Here is a 24783-nt window from a genome sequence, read left to right as displayed (position 1 = left end):
TGCCTTTCTGCATCATTAGCTTTAACACAAACTACTGAAAAGAATGCACTGTAGACAGGACAGTTTCCACCCAGCCCCAGGGAGCAGCGCTATCAGAGCCTCATTGTGAAGTGGACCTGTTCTGCCTCTAATTTGTAATAATAATATTTAACTCTTGTATAGACTTTTCACCCATGGCTCTCAGATGTACCTTACAAAGGGAAGGCAAGCATCATCCAAATTTTACAGATGGAGAAATTCAGGCACAAAGAAGTGAAGTGACTTGCCCAAGGAGCCTCCTCATTCATTGCTGGTTTGTGTCATTATTCTCATTCTTTGACTGCAGTTTGTGAATAACTCATGTAAGATACTATGTTCTTACAGGACTGATTAGATGGTGCCTCCCCAAGCCCATTGCCTCATAGAACAAAGCTCTGGAAGCTAGGTAAGCAGAGGGCAGTTAAGGCACAAGCACAGGGACTTAAAGAATGTTTTATTTTGTGGGAGAATGAAAGTTTTCAGAAAAAGGAAAAATATTTTTTCATCAACGCTGATACCAGTTTCACAGGATTGGCCTCATGGTGACGAAGTCAAAGTTGTAGAATTCTGGCAGACCCTGATGCTTGGTCCCATTGAATTGTTTCCAGCTGAAAACAGGAAGCCCATCCTCTACAGGTGGGCCACTGACAGCATAGGCTGCAAACACTGAAGCCATATGGAAATCTGCCACCTGTGAAGGACAGGGCAGGATTTTATAGCTAGAGGATACGTTGTTCTATTGCATTTGAAGTGTTTAAACACTATGGAGAGGGAGGGCATTGCTCAGGTTGGTCCAAGCGGGTATATGCAGGAGTAAGGGAAAGAAACTGAGTAGAGGAAAACTTATGCTAGTTCAAGCAACATCCTCCCAAACAGAAAGGTTTATTAAACCAAGCATTGCCCACACCTTAAGACACCAAGGACCCAAGTGGCTTATGGCCCCAATGATGTAAAGGCAGCCCCCTGGGGAATACCCCCAACATAAGGGTCTCCCCAGCTGGTGGGGAGGGGACATGGCCAAAACAGTGCTGTGCTCCAGCTGTTCTTGGCTACTGCAACAACCACTTGGGGGACTTATTGAGAAAATACAGGGAGGTATAAAGCCACTTTAGCCACCTTCCCATTCACATTTCTGCACCCAGTGTAACTGCCAGAACGAGGCCCCTGGGTCCCTGCTGACCCCTGCTATCTGACACAAGTCAGGCAAGCCAGGGAAGAGCAGAAATCCTCAGAACTGGATCTGCCAAAAATTTCTGATGCTGCCTGTCCTTGCAGCCTCGCACACAATCCCTGAAACAGGCTAGCCCTGACAAGGTAAAACACCTTAGACCTTGCCAGTGTTTTAAGGGTTATTATTAATTTGCCTAGCATTTGTACTAGGAACAAAGCTGCCATAAATCCTGCCTCTAAAAATCATTCCTTTTTATTGAATCATGGCTTAAAACTAAAAGTTACTTGACCTTTGCCAACTTTGTGCTGAGAATAATTATACAGGTTAAGTCTAGAGAAAATGACTCACTGAAGAGTAAGGCATTAGCAAACACAGGGGTCACTGGAGGTCAGGAGGAAGAAACTTTCCTGCATGGTCCCCGTTAATGAGAGCAGACAGCTGCGTGGCAAATTCCCATTCCCTCTGTGCCACCCTGAAAATAAGATAACTTTGAGGGCCTTTGATCACTAGTACACTCCTGAGCCCTACTTACTGCCAGGCTTTAATAGAATTTGGGTATTAATCCTTAGACCCCTAAGGGTAAGCAATCTCACCCCAGCATTCTGCACCTGGATACACAGGACAAGTATGTACCCACGTACCTTGGGGTCCAGCATCCATCCACCCACAAAATGTACAGCTCACCTCCATCTGCCATCTGGTTCCAGCCCTCTTGCTCCCTGTGTTTAAGTGAGACTGACCTCACCCCAGCTAGTCGTGACCCTGGCTCTCCCAGTGCCACCTTGAGGAGAAGGACCAGAATGCAGCTGCAGGGAGGAGATGTGGCCAAGCAAGACTCACGGCAGGCAAAAGCCCTATCCTGTGTGGCCCAGGTGCTTCCCCTCCACCCCACAGCACTCCCTTGTGGCCTCAGGAAACCCTGGCAATTAGCTAATCCTTTGGAAAGCAACTAATTCCCAGATGGTGCAGAGGATCAGAGATCCTAGAAACCACATAACACTGTACAGAGCGGTCAGTTAGGCTGGCAGGGCCCTACCTAAGTAAGCAAATACAGCAGCCAGTCTCCCCTAACCCTGCCCTACAGATGCTTTTCTTTAATCGCTGGTAAGAAGTGTTGGCCAGGATAGTGTTTTATTCCTGACTCTCCCCGACTGTCGAAGTTTGGGGGACAGAAGGGACAGACAGGGAACCTCCTTCTGCAGAGTACAAAGACTTGGTTGGCAGGTCCAGAGCAGGCGCCCTACTTTCACTCAGACAGTATATAAGGCAGGCCATGGGCTTTAGGGGTCTTTACCTTTGAGTCATAGCAGCCTGCTGGCACTGGGAGAGAAGGGTTCAGGTCTTCGCGGCAGCAGATAGTGTTGCACGGATTGTGCCTGGCATAGGGCTCCTTCAGATAGTCTGGGAAATAAATGGGGAAGAGAAAAGAAATAAAGCCAGTCTACTCACACGACCGTCCCCAGCAGGGGCTAAGGGCTCTTCCTATACAGTCCCAAATGGAATACTCTGCAAGCTGATGCGACACTACCTGGGAGATTGTAATGAGAGAAAGTCAACTCGTACAAGAGAATGGGGGAGGGATCAGGAGAGAGAAGGTAGTGAGCAGCTCTGGCCTTAATATTTTAGTCTAGAACCGAAGAAAAAAGATTACAAAACAAGAAACTAAAAATGAAGATGGCAAGGAGCAAGGTCTATCAATGCCCCCTGCAATAGCAGGAAATTGGGGAGTGGGGGAAAACTATGCCCATCTGATTGCAGTAGTGTATTGCTACTCAGTGAACCAAAGAAAGGCAGTCCCCAGGCCCTTTCCCTCAGATCACTTCCAGTTCACCATGCGGAAAAGCCCTTCCAAACTTCACATGTGGCAAACAAATGTTATATGCAAAAGAGAATAAAAATAAAGCAGCTATGGTCATCTGTACCTAGAGATGGTGTTTATTCAGACCACTTTTTCCCATTAATCCCAGTAAGGCGGATCCTGACAGCACCAAGACAGAGGATTGTGCATTGAAGGACATTCCTTCTGAGAGGGGAAAGTTAAAGGAGTCTTTTAAAACGATTTTATGCTAAATCCTCTATGTTAGTATTATAGACACATTGCCTAGTACTTAAGGCTTTGCAAGACCCTTTCCTTGCTCCAGCTGTGCTCAAGAACAGTTCTCCCCAGAGAGCCCTAACAAGTCTTCTAATTCTGTTGGTGTTTCAGATGTTCTCTGGAACGGTTAGCTAGAATAGACCTCAATGGCATGTGCACTCAGAAATGAAAACCTCCCTTGTTCCTGCATGGGGTTTAAAAAAAAAAAAAGATTTTCAAGTCTTATTTCAGACATAGATTGTAAGCGCCTCAGGGAAGGGACTGTCTCTTTGTCCTGTGTTTGTACAGCGCTGAGCACAATGTGGTCCTGAGCCATGACTGGGGCTGCTAGGCAACAACATAATACAAAAAATAAATAAGTAATAAAAAATCAGATCAATGGAAAACAAATGAGCTTCTTACTGTTATATCTCATTATATACTTCATGGTCTCCAAGTCAGTCACTTTCCCCTGGTCCCGTCGGAAGATTTTTGCTCTGGGGGCCAGTTCATAAGAAAACTCCAAGCCATATTTCTCAACGTACTTTGCATATCCACTGAGGTTGTAGATCCTTTCATGGAAAGGGATGTTGTACGAAGGCCAGTATCCTGCAAGGGAGATAACCCATTCTGTTGTTTAATTATTTAAACAAACTGTGCACTCATTTAAAAAAAATGTTTAATTGCTGTGTTGCCTTAACAGTGCCGGCTAGGGAACAGGATCTAGACCCAGTCTGACAGCAGCAGAACATATCAGTCGCCATTGGAAGCAGATGAGTTAATTCATAAGTAATTCCACTGGAGAGACGGTGCTAACAGAGTCTCAGGCCTCCGGTTTCCACTTTGAAGGCTTATCCCACAAAGCAAGTTTGAGCCAGTTTCAAGTTAGACTTACAGGAGTATCTTGAGGTCTGAGAGGTTCAGGTCTAGATAATGCCCACAGGAAGAGCTGACCACCTGTGCGCCCTCATGATCTGATGAAGCAGAGGATGCAGCAACAGTGCTCATCCACAGTAATACATGCCTCCTGCAAGCACATCTGGAAGCCACTGAGCTTCTTTCTTGAAAGAAAAAATGATTCCTAAAATGAAAAGCACATCAACCTCACACACCAAATATATGCATCAAAGCGGCATGCTGAAAAGTTGAGATATGCCAAAGCACCAAACAAATGCAGAAGTGAGGAAAAAATTGTGTGCCAAGGCACTGAACAAACAGGCACCCAAGACATCAGGGATACAATTAAGGCCCTGAAACAACAAGCAGAAAGAGAGGTCACAGCAAAACAAACCATGAAACCAAAGAGGCCAGTAGCCTTCAACTCAAGTAACCCAGAAAGGAGCCACAGTGAAGTAAGCTTATGCTCAAATAAATTTGTTAGTCTCCAAGGTGCCACAAGTACTCCTTTTCTTTTTGCAAATACAGACTAACACGGCTGCTACTCTGAAACAGAACTAACTGTTGTTATAGACCTGATCGGAAAGCAGATCAACACAAAAGGATCCCCAGAGAAACAGGCGACAGGCTAGTGAGAGCCAGAGTGGAGAAGGCTGGAAGGTTGTGGTAGCTGATGGCACATATTGACCAATAAGGGAGAGAGAGAATCTTGTGCTTGCCACTGCCATCACTGCCTCAGCAAGCCCAAAGACTTCGAACTAGGAGAGTTTTGTCCTATCTCACATAAGACAACGGTCAAGACAATCCTGTCATGAAAGTACCTGTAAAGAATACTGTATCCAACTGAAATTACAGGGAGATTATTCGGAAGGCAGAATGCAATTGTCTATAGTACAAATAAGTTAGGAACCTCCTCAGTTTGCAAAAAATACAAAAATGACATGGGATCATTCAGGACCATAAATAGGACCTGGCTCTGAAGTGAAATCCTAGAAGAATTAAAATGTGATCCTTTTCTGCCAATTAAAAATGTACAGTAATGTAGTCTTTTCCCCCATGGGGGAATGAGGTGGTAATGGGATGGCATATATTGAAACCTGGCACCTAGAGCTACACAGCCATCTTCATCCCCAGCCTAGGGCACTGGTTTGCTACTGACAAAGGGAGATTGCCACCTACTGAGTCTCAACACCAGGGTTTTGCTAGGTCTCCCACCTCAATACCGAGTGATGTAGCGCCCCTTGTTCTGAGGAGTTGGAGTGGGGGAATCTGATTGGTTGATGCTCAAATAATAAGTTGGGGCTCATTAGGCAACTGTTACAAAAATACAAACCAAGCGTTTAGACATATAAAGTTTTGAACTAGTAGCCAATATGTGGGAGCCATGCACTTCTCTGAGTAGGTGGCTTGCAGTCTTATGTCTCAATACATACATGGCACAGAAGTGGGTGTCCTGTATAACTGCACAGCCTGCATTGTCTGACATGACACCCAACCTAGTTGAAGGGAACATCCAGTGTAACATGTTTCTCTGAGCAGTAAAAGAGATGTCCTCCATAGATTAATGTACTTGAGCCATCCTCCAAAGAAGTAGCTGGCAAGGTGTGGGCAGGACAGCTTTCAGGAACATTCATTTCCAAACAGAAGGGGGTTAATTATTATTTAGCAATAAGTTCTACAGTTGTACTGTCTCAAAGGAAGGCAAAGAATGCAGATGCCTCCCTACCCCCACCTGGAAAGCAATATATTTAAAAACTACAGCAAAGTAACCCACGTTAAGTTCTCCTCAAGTAAAGCCTCTCCCTCACCGTTCCCTGCTTCTGCAAGGCTGTAAATCCCACCTACATAATGCAGTGCCCTCATGTAACAACTCCTGGGTGAGTTTCTGCTCCAGACAGAGGCATGCCGTTGCTGCAGGTTAGACCATGCAGAGTGCACAACGAGCAGTACATAGAGCTGGGAGTATGGGGGGCGGCTGGCCCATGCATACAGCAGGGACTCTCCTGGGTCTCTAGGAGGAACTTTCTTTTTTACTTTTCCTGATTGTGAAGCAGCAAGGGACTGTACTGAGTGCTGTGTGGGGAATCAAGGACTGTCTTGTGGTTAATGCACAAGACTTAAGAGTCTAGAAATCTTGACTCTATTCCTGGCTCTAATACAGGCATGTTTTCTGACTGTAGGCAAACAACCTCTTGGGACTCTGTTTTCCCATCTATAAAATGGGGATAATACTTGCCAACCTCGCACAGGGGCTGGAAGGCTTAATTCATTACTATTTGCAAAGTGCTGTGTGAGATCTTTGGATGGAAGGTGCTATGTAGATGCAAAGTAAGAGGTTCACAATCTCGGTGTCTTACCTGACTCACCTCTGCTCCAGAGGCCAAAGACAGATGCAGTGGCCAGCAAGTCCTTCTGCATTTAAGGCTGGCTAAGAAATTGCATCCTTTTCTCTCAGATATGGACCTCGCCTCAACAATCCATGTCTTTGTCACCTTAAGGTCTCCACTGCTGCTACCTGCTGTACCTAGGGCTCCCCATGAAGGCCACCTAGACGCTTAAGCCAGTACAAATGCAGGTGCCTGACTTTCAGTAGAACAGGGAGGTTAGAGCATACTGCTCCTGCTCTGAGCTCTGCACTGGCTGCCAGTTCACTTACAACTAAAACTCAAGGTGCTTGTGTCTATCTGGATCCTGGCTTTCAGAGACCTCCTCTCCACCTTTACTCTGCAGCATCACCTGTGTTTTGCGGGAGCACATCGGTTGCCTGTCTCATACGTGAAGCTCAAAGGAGACAAAGATATATCCTTGGTTGCAGTGGAGAAATACACTTAGAAATGTTACCTAAGCCCAAGCCTGGACATCTTTAATGAACACTGCAAGATTCTCCTCTTTGCTCCAGCTTTCCCTTAAAGTAAGTCTTGAGTCCCTTGTCATTCAGCTCACTTGCTCCGCAAGAATGCTTTAAGGGCTATTATTTTGATGCTGCAGTGTATATATTCTTCTCTTGAACCATCTTTAGTTGCTGAGACTCTTCTTTCCAGAACTTTTGCTTGTCCAATCTTTGTGATTTCGTCACTGCTTTGGGCAACTGCAACACTTTTATTTCTTCCACTTTCCCAGCAGTCTTGGCTTGTTTACACTTTTCCTGTAATGTTCTTGTTTCATTGCATGTCCAGCTTTCCCTTGTTTGCTTACACCTTCCAATAACTTCCTCCACTGTATTTTGTCACTTCCTTGAATATTTCCCATCCAGTCTGTAGTGAGTTTTCTTCATCAAACACAAATTAATGAAACACCTTTCAAGCATCAACTTGTACACCTCCCTCACATAGCTAGCCTTATCAAGATCAAATTTGGCTCCAGTTACACCCCTCTGTTTCTTGGACTTTAACTTAATATTAATTTTTCCCATTCGTCATTCATGATCACTGCCACAGCCAGCACCTCTATAGTCTAACATCCAAAAGTGCCCTTCTATGCTTTTTACTAATAATAATGTGGTCAATCTGGTTTTTAGTTTGACCGTCTGCTGAGCTGCACATAATCTTGTGCATATCTTCATGAAGAAACCAAGCTCCACCAATAATCAGATTGTGTATCTCACAGCAAGTTCATTTGCCATCCTGATACCATGTTGTCCCAACTTTATTCATTTGCTTATCATATCCGCTACCAACCTTTGCATTCATATTTCCCAGTATAAAAATCATATCATGATCAGGAATCTCATCTACAATGCCATCCACCTGTTGTTACAATCCACCCTTCTCTTCCACTTCTGCTACTTCTGGTGGTCCATAACAACAGGTCACAGTTATGCATAGTTTACTGCAGGCAGTAGTAAACCTTGCTATGACAATCTGCTCAGACACTGGTTTCCAGCAGTTATTTGAAGTAACTATTCTCTTGTCCATTGCTATAGCAACCCCATCCCTATGCTTCACTTGTCCACCTGAGTGTCCTGAGTAAAAGAAAGTATAATGTCCAACTGTGAACTCTCCTGTACTCAGCCAATGTGTCTTCTGTTTGGCAGCAAAGGTAATGTGTAACTTCCTTAACTCCTCCACTACTAGCTCAGTCTGGCCTGACACACACAGTTCTAACATTCCACTTGCAATATGTGTAATATGTTTAGCTGTTAATCAAAATCCATGACCATTTCCATTTGTTAGGCCATATAAATCAGTCTGGCTTGCTGTATTGTTTCTATAACAAATCAATTTCAGATGTAATGGCTTGTTAGCACATTCTACCCTATCCAGCTCATGGGAACGCGATGTCATAGCCTGCTGGCCTGCTAGGAACAGGCACGATCAACAGTTCCACCTTACTTGCCCTTCAAGGCTAACAAGCTTGGACTGCTTGGATTTGAAATCAGTTTTCCTTCTCCTAGACAGACTTGCCTAAAGAGGTGAAACAAGCCCTATCTGCCCTGGTTTGAAATCAGAGTTCCCATCTATATATAAAAAGGTTAAATTGTACAGAAACACAATCAAGTCAACAATGCAAGTGGTAAGAAATGCTACCAGTGAACCAACAACAAATATCTAAGAGTTCCTGGAAGTATGGAAGGAGCATTTTGACAAAGAGCTGAACCGTGTAATTTTTCCAGATGCAAGCATTCTAGACATGCCAGATGAACAGGGCAGAATGGATATAAGCACTAAACCACCATCTGAAAAAGAAACAGAAAGAGCAATGAAGCAGTTAAAAAATGGGAAAGCTTTAGGAATGGATAATATAACAGCTGAGCTGCTAAAAGCTGGTGGAATAAGTGCTATCAAAGCATTAGAAAAATATATAAGGTCTGGGAGCAAGAGAAAGTACCTGATGACTGGGTAAAGGCAATAGTTGTACCAATCCTGAAGAAAGGAGATCCTGCCAATTTGAATGATTGAAGAGGTAAAAGCTTATTATCAGTACTGGAAAAATCATGATGAAAGTAATTGTCAACTGATTATGGCCAGTTTTAGAAGTAGCAGTAGGCAAGATCAGTGCAGCTTCATACCAGGCCAAAGTTGAACTGATCTGACACACACTCCAACAGCTGATGGAAAAAAAGCGAGAATGGGGATTAAAGATGTTTGCTCTTTTCGTCGACTTCATGAAGAAATTTGATTTGGTTTGGAGAAAAGCATTATGGAAAGTAGTAAAATCATATGCAGTTCCAGACAGAGTAACTGCAATTATAAAAGTTATGTACAAAGATTCCTGTGGTGCCGTAAGAACTGGTGGAAAATTAAGCAACTGGTTCAAGTCAAAGTTTGGTGTAAGACAAGGGGGCATGGAATCACCATCACTTTTCATCATGTTCTTAAATTGGACATTAAAAATGGTATATAAGTTGGAGGGCGCGACGCTGGGTGATCTAAAGTTAAGCTCTTTGGCTCATGCAAACGACACTGTACAACTAGCAGACATGTTTGAATTGATGATGACGCTCTTCACTACCTTGGAAAATTGGTGTAGTTGACTTGGACTTACAATAAATGCCAAGATGATGAAGTGGTCGCATCGTGGAAAAGGGACAATATGTAAAGTGTTGAAATGCAGCAGTGGTGAAGTCATAGAACAAGTAAAACCTTACACGTACCTAGGAAGATTGATCAGAACCAACAGTTCCACCAAGGATGAGGTTAAAAGGACATGTGCTTCAGCTACAACAGCTACACAGAAGTTGATGAAATTATGGACTGACAAAAACACTGTTTGGCATCAAAATGAAAATGAATCAAACCAATGTACTAGCCGTATTATTCTGTGGTCTGGAAGCAGCTGCGTTAAATGAAACAGACATCAGAAAGCGGCTGGAGATAACAGAGATGAGAGTTCTTTGGAAGATGGAAGTGTACGTACTGTGGAATGACATTATGACAACTGACGAAATTAGAAGGAGCAGGATGTGAAGTGACGGTATAGGTCTGGCTGAAATCAAAAAGATTATAATAATTACAACACTTTAGAAGGCAAACAGGATGCAGAGGAAAATAATGCAAACGCAACCACGGTCAGTCAGACCTGAAGGCTGACCACCAACTACATGGCAGGAGATTGTATGCAGGGACTTGACCAGGCTGGGCTTAATGGAGGGACAAGCCACAGACAGGAATGAGTGCCGGTTCTGTAGTGCTCCTCATGCTTCGGGATGAGAAGAAGAAGTGTATGTATTTCAGACTTTGGGGAAATGGTTGATTTGTACTGTGCTTGATCCAACATATGCAAAACATGTCCAGAAACTTGGGAAATGACCATGTTATCAAAGCACGTAATGTAAAATGTTATTTTTTTCTAACATTTAACACACACGAAGATTTTCCCAAAGCAGTAAGTTGTTTAAGCCTCACAATTCATTTCATTTTCCACTCCTGCATATTCTCTTCTCTAAAGCCTCCAATCCTTTAAAACTTAGCCATACACAACAGCTAAAAAACTTCTTTTAAAAAATTACATGCTTTTAGTTTTCCCAAGTGCTTCTGAATTGCACCTTTTGGCTCTGCCTCTACCCTTCCCTAAAATCTTCTACATGTGGTACAAGAAACATTCAAATACAGAGTTGATCTTTCTGTTTTTTGCCAAAATTTCAGTTTGTGGGTTGTTTTTGTAAATGCCCCAGCTGTGACTTGTTCCTCTTCCTGCTCTGATTTCCTTTAACTCTTTAGTCCTCACTGCACATTTTCTATCTTCCTCTCTCACACCTGCTGGGTGGCCACTCATGGACCACCAGCTTGGAAGACACCAGGACTTCCCCAATGACTTCTGATGTTACCCCATCACTTTTCAGGCCCTTAATTGACCAGAGCCATTGCTAGCCCTGACAACCTGAGGGAAGGAGCCAACTGGCAGCACTGGACCCACCGTCTCTCAGTTGCTCTTTCTGGTGGGCAGGAAGATAGCCACTGAGATCAGCTGCCTGAAGTTGCTGAACAGAGGGATTCCGGGTTCTGCTCATCTGGAGACAAGGGACAGGCCATGAGTCTATTTGCTTGGCTCTCAGGCAAATGTTTAGGCCTTAAAAAGGAGCTCCAGGCTTAGGGCAGAACATTCTGTACAAACTATGGGGAGGAGTGACTGCAGATCCTGGGGTGAGGGGTAGGTCAGGTCCAAATACAGCCTGACTATAGACAGGCTCCAGGAAGTAGCTATAGCTGGGGGACGAGGCCAGCAGCTTCCCTGACTGTAGCCCAAATGCATAAGTCAGGAAGACTTAGGGTTTGGAAACACATAGAATAGCTTAAACCACACCCAGCCAGCAGACGACCTGAATCAGACTTCCCCATGTTCTCTTGAACTGAACACATGGTGCAAGTGAATGGCCAGGCCAGGGGGCCTGGAGACAGAAGCATAGTCAGAGAACACACCTTAATCTGGTCCAGAGACAGAGGAACTTGACTAGGAAAAACACAGATCATCAACAAAATGGGCTAGAAGGATAATACTAGGCAGGCAACTGGCCTCCCAAATGAGGACTTGGCAGAAGCAGGCAAAAATGACTGTGCCAAGCACAAGACCAAAATGAAACTGCACAACAGCAGTTCCAGCTCAGTCTAAGAAAGGCTTGGCCCAATCACGCAGGGCAGATGGTCTGGTCCCAGTCACTGATGCATCATCCTCTGCCATCACCAGCGGGCACTGCACCTCAGGTATCTGTCGCAATCCCAGAGCAATGGGAAGGAGGAACCACCTCTCTAAAGACCTCTCTCCTGCTACCCCACTTGAGATCAGCTATTAGGCTCCTTCATTTCTAGCCCCTCGGAAGAGCCACCAGAGTAGCGATGCTAAGCCCACCCACGCAGCAGCAGGAACAACCAACTGCCATATAAGTAGCCATGTTTCAGATCCTCAATGAGAATCTGGGAGAAGCATGTGTCCACAATGGCCAACATCAGATTCTCTAGGTTTGCAGGTAGTGAAGTTTGCCATGAGCTCCCCCAGTCAGAGGGGATTAACGAGGCCTCAATTTGTTAGTCTGTCCCTAATTAAGCCATTTCAAAAAGTGAGAAACAGAAGGAGAAAAACCACTTATTTCTGCATCTTCAGCAGATTAGAGGTACACAAAACATAAAGCAGATGAAGAAAATTTATAGATTATTCATGATAAGCACACCCCCCCCCAAAGCGTTATTTATATTGCGATAGCACCAAAAATCTTCTAGACGCTTCCACGGAATTAGAGAGGGCAGAAAGCCAGAACAAACCCACCACAGTTATGACTGATGCATCTTCCTGAATGTTTGTGTATGTGGGTCAATTCTGAAACTCATCACATCTTCAGCTGTGCAACTGCACAATAGAACAATGGAAACAAAACAATGAAGTCTGTGGACAGAGCTCAGACACAAGTGCCTGGAAAATGCTTGTGAATGTGCCCTGATTGCTGATGCTGGCTGCTAGCATGATTTCTTACAATGCCTTTGGGTTATATTTTCAGTCAACCTGTCACTAGCTTTGCTGTGGGCTTAAGATATCTTCTGGAGAGCAAATATTTGCTAGATAACATAGCCCCATGAAAGCTCAGCTCAGAGACTGAGTCTATCGGAGTCCTTTTTTTTCTTTTAAACCCATTTCCCTCTGGGGTGACAATCACAAAAAGGTTCAAGTGACTCTCAATGTCAAAATAATTCAGCACTAATTAAAAATGCTTCTTCCCGCCTCTGAGAAAAAAATAAAGGCACTCCAGTATAGAGGAAAACCATGCAGGAGAAAGCCAAGTCAGCGAAAGAAGAACAAGTCACCAATTCTTACCTTCAGCACATCCTAAAAAGATGTTCACGGTGGCCATTTGCATTCAGATGCAGCAGGTGGGAGCCAGTTTCATATGGAACACCAAGATGCACACAAGAAATTACTGCCATTGGATCTCGGTGACATTTACACAAAAAGCTTCCCAACTTGGAGTCCCAGAAGTAAAATAACACTCCCATCAGTTTGCACAAATGGTTGAATTTTCCTAACCCTAAAGCTATCAAAGCAGTGATTACCTTTACGGAGAACACTTGTCTGATCAGAATACTCCACGAGTGTTGGGATCTGCTCAACGATATAGAGTGCTCCGTCCTCCAGGCTTCCTTCCAGCTTAACCTTCTTCATATCCAGGACCATGTACTGATTGTTATAGGTTCCTAGGGGGCAAGTAGGAGGAGGTTAGATCTTTCACTACTGCCTGGAGAAGCTGGGTGGGAAAAAAAGTAGGGAGTGTTTTCTTTATTCAGAAGTTCATATAAACTTACTTACCAGAGTTGCATCTTAAAAAAGTTTGTGCCCAGGTTTTGCCACTGTCTGCCATCATGTTGGCAATACGGACTCTCTGCCAGGCAAAGAGAGATTCGGGCACCACTTGTTTAAGTAAAGTTTGGTTAAACACATTGTTTGTGGTCTGCAACATTACCAAGCCACTGCCAAGTAAGTAAAAGTCATCCAGAGACATCAAAAAACCTTAAACAAAACAGAAGAGTTCCTGTTATCTTTGTGGGCTCTTAACATGGAATAGACTCCAGCTCTGCCTCACAGTCCCATGCTTTAACCAAAAGATGTTCCTTTCTCAAACAAAAAAGGCATATAACTTGTATCAGGCATATGTGCTACAATAGAGCCAGAGCAACTTTGAAGGCTCAAGCCATTATCCTCTCTCATAAATCAGGATTCCATGGCTTTTCTCAGATTGGAATACACCTAGAAGAGAATTACTCTACAAATAATTGTTCTCTGAACATAGAGCAATAACAGGTTTCTGCAAGCACAAAACAGGCAGGGAACACTCATAGCTTGAAGTTCTGAGTAGTTGGTTCCAAAAAACAAAATGCAGCAATAAATAAAACCTATCCCAAGCACAGCTTTAGAATCATAGACTATCAGGGTTGGAAGGGACCTCAGGAGGTCATCTAGTCCAACCCCCTGCTCAAAGCAGGACCAATCCCCAAATAAATCATCCCAGCCAGGGCTTTGTCAAGCCTGACCTTAAAAACTTCTAAGGAAGGAGATTCCACCACCTCTCTAGGTAACACATTCCAGTGTTTCACCACCCTCCTAGTTAAAAAATTTTTCCTAATATCCAACCTAAACCTCTCCCACTGCAACTTGAGACCATTACTCCTTGTTCTGTCATCTGCTACCACTGAGAACAGTCTAGATCCATCCTCTTTGGAACCCCCTTTCAGGTAGTTGAAAGCAGCTATCAAATCCCCCCTTATTCTTCTCTTCCACAGACTAAACAATCCCAGTTCCCTCAGCCTCTCCTCGTAAGTCACGTGTTCCTGTCCCCTAATCATTTTTGTTGCCCTCCGCTGGACGCTTTCCAATTTTTCCACATCCTTCTTGTAGTGTGGGGCCCAAAACTGGACACAGTACTCCAGATGAGGCCTCACCAATGTCGAACAGAGGGGAACGATCATGTCCCTTGATCTGCTGGCAATGCCCCTACTTATACATCCCAAAATGCCATTGGCCTTCTTGGCAACAAGGGCACACTGTGGACTCCTATCCAGCTTCTCGTCCACTGTAACCCCTAGGTCCTTTTCTGCAGAACTGCTGCCGAGCCATTCGGTCCCTAGTCCATAGCAGTGCATGGGATTCTTCCGTCCTAAGTGCAGGACTCTGCACTTGTCCTTGTTGAACCTCTCAGATTTCTTTTGGCCCAATCCTCTAATTTGTCTAGGGCCCTCTGTATCCTATCCCTACCCTCCAGTGTATCTACCTCTCCTCCCAGTTTAGTGTCATCTGCAAACTTGCTGAGGGTGCAATCCACACCATCCTCCAGATCATTTATGAAGATATTGAACAAAACCGGCCCCAGGACCGACCATTGGGGCACTCCACTTGATACCGGCTGCCAACTAGACATGGAGCCATTGATCACTACTCGTTGAGCCCGACAATCTAGCCAACTTTCTATCCACCTTATAGTCCATTCATCCAGCCCATTCTTCTTTAACTTGCTGACAAGAATACTGTGGGAGACCATGTCAAAAGCTTTGCTAAAGTCAAGGAACAACACGTCCACTGCTTTCCCCTCATCCACAGAGCCAGTTATCTCGTCATAGAAGGCAATTAGATTAGTCAGGCATGACTTGCCCTTGGTGAATCCATGCTGACTGTTCCTGATCACTTTCCTCTCCTCTAAGTGCTTCAGAATTGACTCCTTGAGGACCTGCTCCATGTTTTTTCCAGGGACTGAGGTGAGGCTGACTGGCCTGTAGTTCCCAGGATCCTCCTCCTTCTCTTTTTTAAAGATGGGCACTACATTAGCCTTTTTCCAGTCGTCTGGGACTTCCCCCGATTGCCATGAGTTTTCAAAGATAATGGCCAATGGCTCTGCAATCACATCCGCCAACTCCTTTAGCACTCTCCTTTAGTTTTCTATCATCAGATATGGGAGAAGAGCTAGAGATGCCAAGAAGGTCAGAAGACTCTTCTCTATTGATAGTCTATTTTACACACTTGGACACTCCAGTGATGAGTGGCAGTACAAAATGCTTAGGACTTGTCTGTAGTTGTAATTAACACCTTGAGTTATCTGGGAGCAAACCTGTGTGTGGACACTCATTCGGAATAAAAGTAGATTTTACCAATTTAAATTATATTGGAATAGGCCATTCTTACTCTGAAATAAGTGTCCACACACAGGCTTGCACCAAAATAACTCAAGCTGTTAATTATAAACCAGTTTAGTTATCTTGGTTTCAATTTCCATGTAGACAAGCCTTAGATATCCATATACAGGCCCTGTAATGGAGTAATAGCCCCTACCATGTGACTGCAAAGGCCAATTCCTGTTCCTCCTTGAAGATATAGTGGTCTGATGGACCTGACTCAAACAAGCCATCTTTTAGAATACCATGTCTTTCAAGGATCTTAAAAGTAGACATTTCCAGGAGATTGTGTGTGGTTGTTTGTAGTGTGTGGTCTGGCTGGCTGGGTCCCCCTCCCGGGCAGGTCACATCTTCTATTATTTGTGATTTTTTTCTTAATTTATACAATAAATTGTTATTTAAAAGTGGAATTTTTAATTACAAAAACATCAAAATCCAGGTAAGCTAGAAAGGATGATTTCTTCCTGGGTTTTCATATTCACTGATTTTTATCCTCAATTCTTTTTCAATAAAATATCATCTGTCATCCTTTCCCAGCCTAATAACATACGTGCAAATATGCCAGTGTGGCCTGGAATATATCAATATTCGGAGAAAGGAAAAAGTTAAATGCATGCTACAAGTTCAACAAGGGGAAAAATCCCTCAGAAATAAGGACAAGTGGAAACTAGAGATATCAGCAGATGGCTGGAGTTCCATTCATTCATCTTTGTCTTTGTCATCTATGTTTAAGGATGCATGAGAGCTTGATGTAACTGAAATTGCTTTTTTTTGGTCAATTGTTGCCTCTCTGTACAATCCATCTAACCTATCTGTAAACCAGTCTCCCATCGTTATCAGCATCTCTCAAACAAACTTCTCAAATGAACCCTGTCACTCCTGTATCAAAGCCAACACAAGCAATCTGATTACATCTTCTGGATCAGAGCCATTTACCTTATCTCCAAACAATGTAGGAAACTGAAGTTTCCAGGACCTGGAGCCTCATTCATCATGGCACTATTAACTGCTAAGTAAAGTGAGGCCCTACACTTAACTTGATGGCATTTCTCGGTTTGTCTGCATGTAACACAATAACTTTTGACCACTGCATCCATAAATTCCAAAATTACAAGAATGTTCTAGACATCACTTAGAATACAAAGGGGAGGCAGTGACCTTAAAAAAGCCTGTAACAGGGCAGCAGAGTCACTCTGGATACAGGGGTGAGGAAGAGATCTCAAGGTTAGGGAAAGGGTAAGAATTGGGTATGAGTTAGTGGCCCCCTCACTCTATTCCAGCCAGACTCTTCACCCCAACTCCAGCCTGCCCCCCAACCGGCATGCTTGTTCCCACTTCAGCCAGAACCCTCCACCCCCCGCAGGGCCACTCACATCCCTGCTCCTTCCAGGCCCCTCACCCTTCACATTCCAGGCAGAACCTATTGGTTTTGGTGATGTGACTAATGCTTCTCTGCTCCATGTCCTGGCAGAAGCCTGACCAGGAGGCGTCCAGGATTATTGTCAGTAGACAGGTGTAGTTGGAGGTAGCTCTCAATTAGTTTGCTTAAATGGAAGGTTAGATATCAATAAGTAACTCGCTCAATCCACAGGGTCCGGAGATGGCTACTCGACAGCTGGCTAATGTATTGTGTTCTTTAGTTTTCTTCTTCAAAAATGGCTATAATTATCTCTTTCAGGAGGGGGGCCCAAGTGATTCTGAGTGGGGATCCCATTAGTGGGAGTCTTTCCAAAGGAAGCAGGCATATTATGCAAGTCGTCTTCATCAAGAAAGCAATCTCTGTTTTGCTCCTTCACACTGAAGGCCTTCTTTGAATTCTTGAACAGAGCTGCACACAGCAAACACATTGGAGAGTCCATGATGAAGCCACTCCTTGCCTGGCTTTCTTTGCTCTTTTGCTAGACATGCTGGGAACCACACCCAATGGAACATCATAGTGCTAGGGCCAGGGCTGGCTCCAGCATTTTTGCCACCCCAAGAGGCAAAAAAACCCCAACTTGCCACCAAACGGGGAGGCAGAATCCTTCCTGCCGAACATGGAGGCGGAGTGGTGGTGCGGCTGCCGAATTGCTGCTGATGACTGAAGAAGAGTCATGTCCCCGCCGCCGAATTGCCGCCAAGCGCGAAACGTGCTGTGACAGAGCGGCCACCGAATTCCCGCCGCCACTGAGGGCAAATTGCCACCCCGGAGCGCAACGTCCTGCCGCCCCTTTACATTTGCCACCCCAGGCACCTACTTGGTTCGCTGGTGCCTGGAGCTGGCCCTGGCTAGGAGCATCAGGCTCTGGTTCCTGCCTGAGGCTTGGCTCCATGGTCCATGCAGCAGGGCTTCCCACAGCAGCTGCAGAAATCAGGTCCTGGCCTGTGCAATTTTGTATTTTATCTGCTGTATTTAGATTCATGTGGTATTCTCTATAGGGGTAACCCAGTGGCTAAAGCATCATTTATTTCAGCCTGGTTTTGAAATCTTAATTGGCTGAGCAAAGCCAGGCCTTACACTCAACTCAATGGCATTTCTCTTTGTGTCTGTTGTCACAATGCTCCTCTGTGTGCAGCATCACATGGGCAATGTCCAGGGGAGAGATGACCAATGCAGGCAGCAAGGTTAGGGTTAAGGTCGCTGAAGGGAGTGAGTGATAACTGGCTGAGTTACCTCTGTTGTCACAATGCTACTGCTCAGGCTCCTCTGCCCGCAGCACCAAATGGGCACCATCAAGGAGAACTTGTTGTTGATAGGAAACTGATAAATCAACAAAGAGGAGCGGCTAAGACAAACTGACAATAAAATGTAGGTTTTGTGGCAGTATCCTGTAAAATTGCTGCAGTTTCAGAGATGGAGAGTGCATTGCTACCTCCCTCCACCCCTATTTGTCAGCTCGACCGACATAAGCAATGAAGCGTACAACCCTCTAGTTGTATCTATTGTTAACTACAAAATAAAGGATGCTTAATCAAAAACATAATATGTGCTGTGACCCAATGTTAACTAACTAACAACCTATTTACCAGACTGCAAAAGATAGGGTGCTATAATAAAAAAAACAGTATTTATTGCGACACAATGTGGAGGATCTGCTATCTGGGGCAACGTGACTCGTGTTGGGGTCAAACAGTACACTGACTGGAGAGGAGGTATATTTTTTTTCTGGGAGGACATGTCACTTCTTACAGGGGATGTGAAGCAGCTTTGGAAAGTAGAAGAGCCAAGACTTTTCTGTCATGAGGTAGGCCAGATATAATCTAGAATTACTTTTTGTAAACTAATTATCAGGGATGGCTTGGAGGGATGGCTGTCTCTGTTTTATGCCTTTCATACCGTCTCTATCTGTGAAATGTCAATTAATACTTATATTTACACTGAGCTGATTTGCGTTTCCAATTACAGTAGATTCCGCTTATTGCTATTATCCAGCATTTGCTAGTAAGTGGAAGTGAAGCAACAGCCAGAGAAGGAAGCGCTGGGACGTGCCTTCCATGGATGCAGCCCTGCAAACTTGTCTGGGGGCAGGGCAGCAGCAGGGAGGGGAGCTGCAGCCTGGATGCTGGGGCTTTCTGTGGGGAATGGGAGTCTGGGGCCCACGGAGCTACATGGCACCTTTCCCTGCGCTCTCCAGGGGTCAGAGTTCAGCATGTCCCAGCGCTTCCTTCTGTGTGTGCAGTCCCCCAGAGAGCACAGAGAGGTACCGTGCAGCTCCGGGATCTGGGCTGCAGTCCCCCGGCCTGCAGCCCTTTATCTCCTGTGGTCCCTGTGTGCAGGCCAGTTTGCTGGGATATAGCCCCAGAAGGAAGTGGCTGGGACATGCGAAGCACTGGCCTCAGGCAGGTTTGCACATCCCAGTGCTTCCTTCCGGGGCTGCAGTCTTGCAAACATGCCTGCAGGTGGCCCTTTCTTTCAAAAAAAAAGCTGTTAATAAGAAGCATGCTGTTGCTAATATCCAAATCCCATTAACATTGATGTTAATGAGATGGGACTGGTTCCCAACAATATGTTGCCATTAACCAGAAGTTGCTAATGGCACGATTGCAACCAGGCAGAATATGGTGTATTTTATCAAGACAGTTTGCTGGCTGGCTCTGTCAGAACAAACTTCTCTTGGCTCAGGGGAAAAAGTGATAGCCTGGTGTGGGTCATGTACATGGAAAAGGCTGCAGTCTTCATTTGGAGCTGTGACATGGGACCTGTGGGTTCCACTGTAGACCCCAGAGGGCTAAATGACCGAAAGGTACAAGACTCCATCACATTACTGCAACTTACAGCAGAAGAATTTGGAAGTTTTCCTTATTGCAGGATGTCCCTAGACTGACACCAAGCTTGCGTCTCAGTTGTTGTCCATCATTTGGAAAAGTGCAAGAGTCTGTGAGCCATACTGTCAGCTAGTGCCAACTGATGAGGTCACTGGATCTGGCTCTCCTAATGGCATGTGGTACTACACCATAATTCAGAGTCCGCTGAATTTCTCTCATGTAGACACATACCCTGGGAGCCAGGAACCTCACTGTGGCCATGACACCTAACTTTTGTAGCTTTTTGTCTTTGCTGAAATTTACAGCTAATGGCAAATTCTACCATATCATTGTATCAGAGTCTGTCCTGGCACAAGAAAGCTTTAAGATGAGCCATGTCTACAACATTTCTGGGCTATTCTGACTGTCTCTAGGGAACAAGTTGAGACTTTGGGTCTTTAGAATGAACTCTAGTTATACCAGCACCTCAGTGGCTGATTCTTTGATATCTTCCAAGGTGAAGTGCTTGCCGAGCCAATTGGTCAAATCAGGGAAGACTCAGATTTTTGTCTTGTGTGACGAGGCCACAAAGATTGCAAAGCATTTTGTAACACTTGGCACATATGCCAGCCCAAATGGCAACACTTTAAATCAGTAGTTCTGGTTCCATATCTGAAGCACAGAGAGTATGTCTGTACACATGTAAGCTCCATCTCCCTTTCTAAAGGGTGCAATGGTTCTCAACAGCATCTTTTCAGAGAGATCTCAGATCCAGGTTGGCCCTTAGCCTTCTATCTGTTTAGGTACCTAGACAGTACCTTTCCTTCTCAACAGGTGACAGAGACTGAGTGGCATTCCTTGCCAGTGGGGACTGGAATTACTATAGAGACTTTCAGAATAACAGCCGTGTTAGTCTGTATTCGCAAAAAGAAAAGGAGTACTTGTGGCACCTTAGAGACTAACCAATTTATTTGAGCATGAGCTTTCGTGAGCTACAGCTCACTTCATCAGATGCATACCGTGGAAACTGCAGCAGACTTTATATATACACAGAGAATATGAAACAATACCTCCTCCCACCCCACTGTCCTGCTGGTAATAGCTTATCTAAAGTAATCTTCAGGTTAGGCCATTTCCAGCACAAATCCAGGTTTTCTCACCCTCCACCCCCCCACACAAATTCACCCTCCTGCTGGTGATAGCCCATCCAAAGTGACAACTCTTTACACAATGTGCATGATAATCAAGTTAGGCCATTTCCTGCACAAATCCAGGTTCTCTCACTCCCTCACCCCCCTCCAAAAACCCACCCCCATACACACACAAACTCACTCTCCTGCTGGTAATAGCTCATCCAAACTGACCACTCTCCAAGTTTAAATCCAAGTTAAACCAGAATATCTGGGGGGAGGGGGGTAGGAAAAAACAAGAGGAAATAGGCTACCTTGCATAATGACTTAGCCACTCCCAGTCTCTATTTAAGCCTAAATTAATAATATCCAATTTGCAAATGAATTCCAATTCAGCAGTTTCTCGCTGGAGTCTGGATTTGAAGTTTTTTTGTTTTAAGATAGCGACCTTCATGTCTGTGATTGCGTGACCAGAGAGATTGAAGTGTTCTCCGACTGGTTTATGAATGTTATAATTCTTGACATCTGATTTGTGTCCATTTATTCTTTTACGTAGAGACTGTCCAGTTTGACCAACGTACATGGCAGAGGGGCATTGCTGGCACATGATGGCATAAATCACATTGGTGGATGTGCAGGTGAACGAGCCTCTGATAGTGTGGCTGATGTTATTAGGCCCTGTGATGGTGTCCCCTGAATAGATATGTGGGCACAATTGGCAACGGGCTTTGTTGCAAGGATAAGTTCCTGGGTTAGTGGTTCTGTTGTGTGGTATGTGGTTGTTGGTGACGCAATCTGGTCACGCAATCACAGACATGAAGGTCGCTATCTTAAAACAAAAAAACTTCAAATCCAGACTCCAGCGAGAAACTGCTGAATTGGAATTCATTTGCAAATTGGATACTATTAATTTAGGCTTAAATAGAGACTGGGAGTGGCTAAGTCATTATGCAAGGTAGCCTATTTCCTCTTGTTTTTTCCTACCCCCCCCCCCAGATGTTCTGGTTTAACTTGGATTTAAACTTGGAGAGTGGTCAGTTTGGATGAGCTATTACCAGCAGGAGAGTGAGTTTGTGTGTGTATGGGGGTGGGTTTTTGGAGGGGGGTGAGGGAGTGAGAGAACCTGGATTTGTGCAGGAAATGGCCTAACTTGATTATCATGCACATTGTGTAAAGAGTTGTCACTTTGGATGGGCTATCACCAGCAGGAGAGTGAATTTGTGTGGGGGCGTGGAGGGTGAGAAAACCTGGATTTGTGCTGGAAATGGCCTAACCTGAAGATTACTTTAGATAAGCTATTACCAGCAGGACAGTGGGGTGGGAGGAGGTATTGTTTCATATTCTCTGTGTATATATAAAGTCTGCTGCAGTTTCCACGGTATGCATCTGATGAAGTGAGCTGTAGCTCACGAAAGCTCATGCTCAAATAAATTGGTTAGTCTCTAAGGTGCCACAAGTACTCCTTTTCTTATAGAGACTTTCTTCCTAATACTGCTAGAATGCACTACTGAAAGGAGATAATTTGGTGGAAATTTTCCAATCTGACTTCAGTAGCCTCTCAAAGATGAGAGCCCAAATCTCTAAGAGAAGGTGGTGCCTAAGGACCATTGCGGAGAGAGAGGATGCACAAGACAAGCAGTCCCTCAACCTCAATTTCATTCAAATGTCATTCAAAAAAACACTACCACCCCAGGGTTATTGCTGTTTGTAGGTAGAGACACTGAGGACCCTTCAGCTTCTGTTGCAAGGGAAACACACATACTGAAATCCTCAGCTAAACAAATTGATGACCACAGTTCTATCAGAATTAGCCTCTGCCTGCATACCCATCTCAACTATTTTTTTAAAAAAATGATTTTAAGTTTTGAATTTCAGCTTCAAACGTGTGTGATGCAAACACAAACAGCTTTTCATTTTGCTTACTTTTTCAAGTCCTGAAGTTTAGAATCATTTCCGCCACCCATCCATCTGAACTCCCACCCATTTTTTTAAAACCAAGAATCCACATTTTAACATTAACTACTGCACTTTCTAACATTGCTCTAGGATGAGGAGAATGAGATGTGCTGCCAAGTCTGTCTGTGGCAGTTTATAAGTAGTTTTGGCTACATAACTAAAACATGAAGCATACATAAAGAACAAGAAAAAAAGACCATCCTCTGAAGGGAGAGTAAGTCTAAAGTTCGCTGGTCAGGTAGAATCGCCCTCCCCCAACACGTACCCCCACCTTCACAAATCAAAAAGGCGATTGAAAAATCAATTTGAGGACTGGCAACCAAATGTCAAAGATGATGTAAATTTGATACTCCCTAGTAATCCCATTAGTATCAGTCACACCACTAAAGTGAAGTGTTCAGAACTGTATTATCACCAGAGACACACTAGCACTGTAGGGCTACTCTTGGGCAGGGTGGGGAAAAGATCAGCAATGCAGGCGAACATGTACCAAGCAAGCAGAATTCAAACTCTTTCAAAAGGAATGACATTTGCGCCAGGGGGTTGCAGAATATTTAACAAGTACTCTTCAGAACACAATCTCAGACAATTTTTTTAAAAAAGGACACATTCAAAACAATAAATCTGGAAAATATTTTCCTCTATTGGCTTCTAAGGGTATTAAGGTAGGTCAGCCTCGGTGCCTACAGTAACAGTGTCCTGTCTATAAGGATTTTATAGAAGAGTCCACAAGAGTCAGTGAGCTGTGGAGAAGGCACATACAGACATGGATGCATTTATGAAAGCTGAGTATGAGGTTTCCTATTCTCACCCCAGTTACCTGGGTAACTGCTGAATGAGATCCGACCAGTAACAGTCTTTGGATCAGTGATGTTGAAGTCCCAATGTTTATATATTCTCAGCGTAGCTGCATATGTAAACCAACTGGAATGAGCAAAATAGATGTTCTCATATCCGGGGAGAACCTAGAAAACAGAAGCAGAACAGTGAGTAATCCTGATCATTGTAACACTCTACTCTACACCAGTACACCTGGAAGAACAACTTGTTGCAAAAAACCCATATGATGGATTTTGCCTTTGTTCAAGAATTATCAGACTATCAAGTTTGAATCTCTTGTTATAATGGGAGATTATAATCTTTATAAGATTTAATAATCTTTAAAGTCAGAGAGGGGATGCCTGGGAGACCAGGAATTCTGGAGCAGATATAAGGGCCTAAGAAATGACAGCTGCAGGTGCTGGGAGAGAAGAAGTGGTCTGAAGGTGACAGTGTCTGTGGAAACCCAGGGTACTGTTTCTTTAAGGGCCTGGGATTAGGAGCTTTGCAGTGTGGTGTGGGACAAGGCTCCCCTCTCTGTCCGCCATCCAGAATAAGTTCTGGGAAAAAGCACGGCATACAACCTGACTCTTGCCTTACTCTGAGAGAGACGTGAGCAGGGGAAGCACTGGTTGCCTGCTGACCTCTCCCAGCCCACAGGAGAAAAGATTGAGGTGGTGTGACCTGGCCTCCAAGTTGGGGAGGAAGGCTAACACCTTCACCCCAGACAAGGCACCTGGGAGGAAAGAATTTTTGTTATGAAGGTTTGTTTTGTGTTCTGTTTGCTTTTTTAAAAAAAAGAACGTGTTGCCAACCTGGGTGGAACCGGTTAAGGGAAATTTACAGAGGTCAGCTTGGAGAAGCTGCCCTACAATGGCAGCCAGCTATAGCTGTTAAAAATTAGTCACT

General features: G+C 44.4%; 1 protein-coding gene and 1 pseudogene across 1 annotated transcript in view; both read right to left on the bottom strand.

Moving 5' to 3' along the window:
- Positions 1-451: 451 nt before the first annotated feature.
- Positions 452-24783, bottom strand: part of PLBD1 (phospholipase B domain containing 1) — a 55065-nt gene continuing 30733 nt past the window's right edge. The window contains exons 6-11 of the mRNA XM_077807612.1: positions 23876-24020; positions 13392-13592; positions 13139-13279; positions 3687-3872; positions 2484-2590; positions 452-709 (exon numbers count right to left, since the gene is read on the bottom strand). Coding sequence (XP_077663738.1) covers positions 542-709; positions 2484-2590; positions 3687-3872; positions 13139-13279; positions 13392-13592; positions 23876-24020 — 948 coding nt within the window. The 3' untranslated portion in view covers positions 452-541. The remainder of the gene's footprint in view (positions 710-2483; positions 2591-3686; positions 3873-13138; positions 13280-13391; positions 13593-23875; positions 24021-24783) is intronic.
- LOC144259396 (myosin regulatory light chain RLC-A-like) lies at positions 16445-17651 on the bottom strand (annotated as a pseudogene).

This window comes from Eretmochelys imbricata, chromosome 1 (assembly GCF_965152235.1).
Source record: "Eretmochelys imbricata isolate rEreImb1 chromosome 1, rEreImb1.hap1, whole genome shotgun sequence".
NCBI lineage: Eukaryota > Metazoa > Chordata > Testudines > Cheloniidae > Eretmochelys > Eretmochelys imbricata.
This window is presented reverse-complemented; position numbering and strand designations above follow the sequence as displayed.